General features: G+C 40.3%; 1 protein-coding gene across 1 annotated transcript; it reads right to left on the reverse strand.

Annotated features, from left to right (window-relative positions):
- Nucleotides 1-912: 912 nt before the first annotated feature.
- Nucleotides 913-3,943, reverse strand: noxo1b (NADPH oxidase organizer 1b). Its single transcript, XM_046069720.1, has 8 exons — nt 3,869-3,943; nt 3,680-3,760; nt 3,500-3,572; nt 2,953-3,136; nt 2,642-2,850; nt 2,411-2,518; nt 1,998-2,115; nt 913-1,871 (listed from the first exon to the last, which is right to left on the reverse strand). Exons 1-8 carry the CDS (start codon nt 3,941-3,943, stop codon nt 1,211-1,213), a joined length of 1,509 nt encoding a protein of 502 aa, XP_045925676.1. The 3' UTR covers nt 913-1,210.
- Between the last annotated feature and the right edge of the window lie 3,723 nt (nt 3,944-7,666).

Consider the following 7,666-nt stretch of genomic DNA (forward strand, 5'->3'; position numbering starts at 1 on the left):
TCTGTATCTGCCTTTAAATCCCTTTAAAAAAACACTGAAATGACTTTCATAAGGTCATTTTATATATTCTCATAATTGTGCTATTACTTGACTGTTGTTTTTAATGTTTGTCACTTTCATATCTGCAGAACCTCATAACCTTGTTAAGAATAACCCTATATAAATAGAGATAATTATTGCTGTTAATATTAATTTTGGTCTGTTATAAATAGAAATAAATCTAAATGTTGCTAGAAGTGTAGAAAACTGTTAAGAATTGTCTTTCTATATTTCAGACATTTGTAAAAACATGATGATGCTACTGTGTCTCTGTCTTGACCCATGCTTTATGTAGAAATACCTGAAAAGTTATACTCAAACACTCTTCTGTATCCATTAAACAGTCATGAATGAGGCCCATCCTGTTACTTTAGTGCAAATTTAATTTTATTGACCTGTTAATATTGAACATGTGAACTCTTACAGTCGATAATGCAGTACATAAAATGAGGCAGCAACATATTCACACAATAAGCAAAAAAATTAAAATAGAAGGTAATCAACATGCTGTGGAAGGACGCTGGTAAATGACTCTCTGTCTGCTCACAGCTTGATTATCACACCGATCGATCATAAGGCTTTCACTCTTCACTGCCATGTTTTCTGCTGCTATTCGCTACATGTTGACCTGCTGGATATCATATGTTCATTTCCATTAGGATAAAATATTCGTCAATAGTTCAGCACTGATTTGTGCTAAAAAACTATGTGAGAAAAGAGGCATACCTAAAATACAGTACGGTGTAAATATTTAACCTCTTCAACTCTCAACAATCCACTTCAAATCCTCCTTAAGTGGCTTCAAAGCTGGAAAAATATTATTTTTTACTACTGTGACAGATTTTCTTGAACCTGCTCCTTCTAATGCTTCACTGAAGCTACATTCATATACTGAGTGAAATATTCAAATCCAAGATGCCATGCTCCATTTAATCAAATGGAAGATTCCTAGATTATCATCTTATGGAATCCAGCAAAGGTTTGTCTTGCCACTGCTGCTATCTCTTCAATCATTGCTATCACAAGCACTATGAGAGATATGAACAATGCTGCACACTTGACTGACTTAACATGTTAAATATTTTACATGGATACATAATAAAAAGATATAAATAAACAAGAAAGCACGATTAAGAGTATTTTTAGTGTAAAGTGTCACAGTGTCATTTCCCTAGCGACTGTGGTTGGACTCTGGCTGAATATGAAGCCGAGTCTTGGTGGCCAGGGCTGCCTTGCGGGTCATGGTGGTGCAGCGGGTCAAGATCTCCTCGGTTTTGGGTCTGGGTGGTACCCTGGGAGCGACTGAGGACGTCTCGCTGCCGTTGGACTTGACAGATACAGAACTCTCAGAGGTAGTGCTGGAGCCGCGGCGGTCGGAGAGACTGAGATCAGGGCTGCTGCGCTCACTGTCGCTGATGTCAGGCTGGTGGCGCTGATGCTGCGCGTCCTCCTCTTTTAAACTCGAGGAGGATCCGCTGCTTGAGGAGGAGCAGCCGTAGACGCTGAGCTCACTGCTTGTGTTGCTTGTGTTGCTCGTGCTGCGCGTGCGGCCAGCTGAAGTTGAGGCGTCCCTCTCAAGGAGAACGTCCAGGGATTGGGCCTTGTGGAGACGCCCTGGAACACTGGCCTCTCCTCTGGACTGACCAGCAGGATCCAGCTGTGGGCTGTTTTCTTTGTTGATGCTGTGTGGATGAGAAGCCCGAGCTTCCTTGCTGGTTGCCAAGTTCAGAGTGGAGCTATGCAACTTTCTCTGCAGGCGGTAAAGGCCTGCACGTGGGTTGTTGAATGGCTGCAGGTACATGGAGGGGATGTAACCCGTCTTACCATTGAATCTGAAGAGAGGATTGCAGGGAATGGGGAATTTATTTCTGTAAATCATAATTAATTCAACAGTGCAAACTATGGTAACATGGTATGATTTGCAGTGCAGATAGATATGAAAGACTGAGAGAGCCTACCTAATGAGCCACCAGCCGTCATCAGACTTCCTCAGCACCTCAACCACAGAGCCAATTGGCACAGACACCTCATCGTGCTTCTTAGTCGAATAACTCCTCACAGCACAGTACAGGGCACCTAAAGGTGACAGGAAAACAAGCTCTAAACAACAAAGCAGACACTGCTGTACAGCTAAAAATCTATCTTGAGACATGGTAAAATAAGGACAAATACACAGACTCTCTTCACAAATGAGGTTAAAGAGCACCCCACAGTGTTGGTTGTTGGTAACAACTATGTTTAAAAATAACATACTAAGAATGTGCATCTTGCCTGCATTGACAGTTAATGCCAAAATAGCAGAAGTACTGAAGTACAGTTATGTGATCAAGCTTGTTAAATGAGATCAGTGTGTGCTTAAGTGCACTCGCACCTCCTAGTTGGAATCCAGCATCATCATCTTCCTCTCCTTCCCATAACTCCAGGTAGGGAGCAGGAAACCAAGCCAAACACTTATCCTCCTTCTCCACCAGCCACCAACCTGCAGAGCAGATAAAACATACATTCAGCACAACAGAAATGAGTGTGAAGGAAGCTCAGGGCTCACAAGAGAAGATTTTGTAAATGTTTAGTTCAAATACTGCCCGAAAGCTAAAGCACTGACCTGCAGGGTCTTTGATCAGGACATCCAGCTTCTCGTCCACAGCAACCTTAAACAGACGATTCTTGGTATCTTTTGTCTCATAAGCAGCCACGCAGCGATAAGTCTGGGTGACAAATGGGTGAGTGATGCTGCCCGCATGCTGGCGAGTAACATTGCCACCCCCTCCACCTGGGCCATCAGGCAGATCATCAGACAGCAGGATCATGATGCTGTGTGAGAGAGAAGTTGTTTTGACAACGGTCATCTAATAATCAAGAAGTTCTACCAACCTCTCAGATCATTTGAGCTAAACACTGATGTGACAAATCTACCTGTTCTTGGTGAAGTCTGGCTGCAGGTCCTGGTCTTTGGGCATGAAGAACTGTGCGACCTCCGAGCTCTGAGTCACAGTTTGGTCACATCTCAACAGCTTGTCGCAGTAGCTCTCCAGGAACTTCATGCGTTGGACGGATCGCTTGGATCCCTTCTGCTGGAAGCTGCCTCGCCTGGCCTTTACTGGAAACACGAGAGGAAATGGTTAATACTATTTGTTTTTGAGCAGAAGAACTCTATTTGTAAAGCATTTGTCTTACTAATAGCTAAATGTCATTTCCATGGCCTTTTCTGAATGCTCACATCTGTTCAACAAAGAAACACTAATGCACTTAAGGCATCCTTTCACTAATGCAGAGTGAAAGGATGCCTTAAAAAGGATACAACAACTCATTCCACCTTCAAGAGATTCTTAAACTGTTTTAGCTAGCTATTCCTGTAATTACTGGCTGCCTATACAGTACAACAAGGGTTCACAGCTACTTATATGACCATGTAAATATACTTTGTAAAAAATCAGATGACACACAATTGAAACAATATTACCTTTAAATTTGGGGATCACTCTGTCATTTTTCCGGAAAAGGTTCATAAGAGGGAACCTCTTTTTCAGCTGCCTCTGTTTAAAAGAAGATATATATTTATGAAGTTTTATTCATTATTATTGCTACAATGTAAACAGCACACACAAAGTAGAGTACACAAAGTGCTTTTTTTTAGACTTACATGAAATTTCTTGAAATCCTGGAAAGACCTGTAGATAATCACTTCCGTCTCATCAGACCATAACACAGATATCATGAACATCTGTGGAGAGAGAAAAAATAAAGGATCAGAGAAAAGAAACATCCTCAAATAGAGCAAAGATATTTAACAATTCAAATAATAATAATAATGTCTGAGGTCTTAACTCACCTTGAGTTTTGGTGTGTCCCTAAGGACAGCTCCAATAATGCGGGTACTGATCACAAAGCGCTGTTCACCGGTCATCTTGCACTTCTTTGTGTCTCTGCTCTAGGATGAATAGCTGCTTTAATGAACTTCAGTTTCAATCTGACCTGTCTTCTGCTGCGTTGCCAACTCTGCCAGTCAGCTGCAGTATATATACAAATGGAAGAGGGAGGAGTCTTGGGTGAAAAATACCTGGAGAGGGCTGGAAAGGAAGGATGACAACATTCAGAGGTGTGGGCAGCAGCAGAACTCAGAGGTGGAGCTGGAGCTCATATCACATCATGAGCATAACACATGATGTATAAGAATGCAATACTGTAGAGCTGGGGAAAAAAGTAATATGTCATGAAAGAATAGACTACCTTCACATACACACACGCACGCACGCACGCACGCACACATACACACACACACACTCCCAAAGAATGTAAAACAAAATCCTCCTGATGTAGTAAATGAATTGCTGTATTCAGTTTTATGGGATTGTTTACATGAAGGACTCATCTAATGATAACAATATATAAATATATATGCCCATATAGTCACCAGTTAGGCTACATATAATAGCCAAATAATCTTACTATAAATTCTGGGACATTATTAGCTACATCTACTAGATTGACTTAAACCCATCGAGACACAAATTGTGTATCACTAGTTTTAAAGAAAGAGACATTTTGGAAAATAAGCTAATTCACTTTCTTGCAACTGGATGAGAAGATTGATCCCATTCTCACATCTGTACACTAAATATTAGACATATTAAGCTAACATACAGCTTGCAGCTTTTTAGCTTGACTCTGTCCAAAGGTCACAAAATCAGTGAGAGAGAAAGCTATATTTTGACTTGCGTCATTTGCAAATTTGACTGCTGTTCGTTTGTGCAGCAGAATGTACATTGAACTGAATGCAGCACTGTAGACAATATTTTGTCCTTGTAATCCACATTTCCATTGCATATGGTAGCCTTTCTTTGGATATTGTTGTAAATGGTTCTGAATTCAACCTCATTAATCGGTAAATAATGATAATATCATAATAAAAATGTATTGCATTTAAGTAGTGCTTTTCATACCACAAAGTGATTACAGTAGCCTGCTTTTCCAGGCTGGACATGCATTGTGCCAACATACTGTATGTATCTTCCCTCCATAATGTACAGATGATGGCCTAACAAAAAGTATTTTATTTTGTGTATACTTCAGATGATGAATAATAACAATGGTGAATATCAAGAAGTTTCTATTTTTCTAGAAAAAGTCATAGTGGGATGGGCCGACACATTCTTTTAGACTGCATTTTCAACCTTCCACAAAATGTATCGCACCACGAATCATGTCAAAAATACTATGAAGCTTTAGAGGGCACTTCTTCCGACCGCTTAATCTGAAACTGGTTTCAGGCTTCCTTGTATCTAGGAATTCTTAAAGCTTAGTACCTCACATGAAGTGAGCCTCCAGTACGCTGTTCATTTATTATAGAGGAGGGATACGTTTTGTAGCAGGTTGAAAAGGCAGGAAAAATCTAAGATTGCCTTGGATTTTCAGTAGACGTTCTCAAATCAGTGCAATGAATAAAGTTCAGTAACAAAGTTAAATAACACATAGCCTATTGAAGACTAAAAGCTTTTATTTTGATTGATGAGCCATTTGTTAGCCTACTTTGTAAAACTTTGTTGATAAAACAAAAATACTAAAACGATAATTAAACAATACATATGTTATATTTTTGATTTACTTAGGTGAAATTGAAGGTCCACCTTCACTGAATGCATGTGCACTCCGACAGCCACTTCCTGTCAGAGCTGTTTATCCTGTTTTCAGTCTTTATGCTTATCTAAGCTAACAGTCTCCTGGCTGTAGCTTAGCACAAACTTGTGAGAGTGGTATTGACCTTCACATGTAACTCTTGGCAAGACAGCAAATGAGTGAATTTCCCAAATAGTCGACAATTCCTTTGATATCAGCAGATCCATGTTAGGGGTATATTTTGCATAATACAGGTATGTTTTTCAGCTTTTTATTTTAATGCACCAGTTGAAAACAAAGTTGTTTATTTGAAACAAGCAAACACTGAGTTTATTACATTATCAGCTGCTCCACTCCTGTCTTCCTCAATCACTTTCTGGAATCTCCTGCTTCCTCAACTCAATAATTAAAACTTTTTTGCACGTGCAGTCACTCCACACTTGTCATCTGGCAGCAATATCCCTTATCAGGACCTAGTGTGGAGAGCTGTGTGTGTGTGTGTGTCTGCTGAGATTGGCTAAACAGGTAAGGGCGTGGGGGGTAGCAGGTGTTTCTTCAAAGTGAGGATTGCATTAGAGGGCCAGAGACAGAGGGGGTTCTCAACCACTCATTAGATGGACGTGGGTGTGGAGTCCTTGTCTGAAGTGATGCCAGGATTTTATCGCACACACACACACACACACACACACACACACACACACACACACACACACACACACACACACACACACACACACACACACACAGAGATACAGATACACACAATGGTGTGGTATGGTGTAAAAGGTGGGGACTGCCCAGCTTTGTGTGTGACCTAAGAAGATGTCAACACCTGGGTGTAAAGGCACCCACACTGAACAAGAGGACTATGACTCAGAACTTTTTGGACTTTTTGACAAAGGCACAGTGAGCAATACAAAATGTGCAATGTAGTGTTGAGCAGTAATGTGTTACTATAATATTATTACTTTTCCCATTAACTAGTATTACTACTAATACTACTACATAGTTACTAGACTACGTGGCAGGTCAGTGGCCCTGGACCTTGAGTTGTTCATGCTAAAGGAAGAATGGAGACCAGGGAAAAAGGTGTTCTTACCACAGCTGCAAGTATTGCTATTATTGTTTCACAGTCAAAGATGCAAAGAACATTGTCATCTATTGTAAACTTTGTGCGACCAGCAACTAGCTTTCAACGCAAACAATTCTACATCTAATGTACTGAAGCATCTGCTAAAGCATCACAGAAACATGAAAGTTGTTACTTACCTCAAGTGAATAGTAACTTATTACAATTTCTGAGTAACTGAGGAGTACAAGACAGTATTAAAATGCAGATGAAAATGTACAGGCTCTAGCAGTGTTTCTCAACCCGGGGGAGGGTAGAGCCCCTTAAGGGGGTTTGTGGATGTTGAGAAGACCTATAGTGGCATGAATGATTCATGTGGTGACAAATACAAATAAAAGTGCTAGCTAGGCTATTTTGCTATATTGTTAATGATTGACAAAAATTAAATCCACTTTCGCTGGGTGGGGGAGCATGAATTTTTGTGGCTCTGACAGATTAAGTTTGAGAAATGCTGTTCTACAACAATCTTAGATACATTATGTCTGTTGGAGGGATAGATCCTGACGTCTCAGAACACTTCACTAGTGCAACAAAGTCCATCCACCTCAACACTTTGTAGAATGAGGATGGCCCACAAAGTTTATCACCTTAACTTCTGTTTATCTGTCTATCTTTTACTGTGAACCAGGTGGTGCTGGAAGGGATGACAGCAGATAATCTGGCTACAAAAGTGTGCATTTTGTGAATTGATTGCTGCTGTACAGAATGGTTGGATGGTGTCAGGGTGTGTGTTGTTTCAGACAGGGAGTAGCACAGGAAACCTCCAAAACACAGATGGATACAGTCAGTTTTCCCACATAAAATCTAAATGATAAATGGTTTCAAACCTCTGAAACACTGCCCTCTTTTTAATTTCTTCTAGTAATAATGTTCAAAGAATACATA

Source organism: Micropterus dolomieu, linkage group LG14 (genome assembly GCF_021292245.1).
Source record: "Micropterus dolomieu isolate WLL.071019.BEF.003 ecotype Adirondacks linkage group LG14, ASM2129224v1, whole genome shotgun sequence".
Lineage (NCBI taxonomy): Eukaryota > Metazoa > Chordata > Actinopteri > Centrarchiformes > Centrarchidae > Micropterus > Micropterus dolomieu.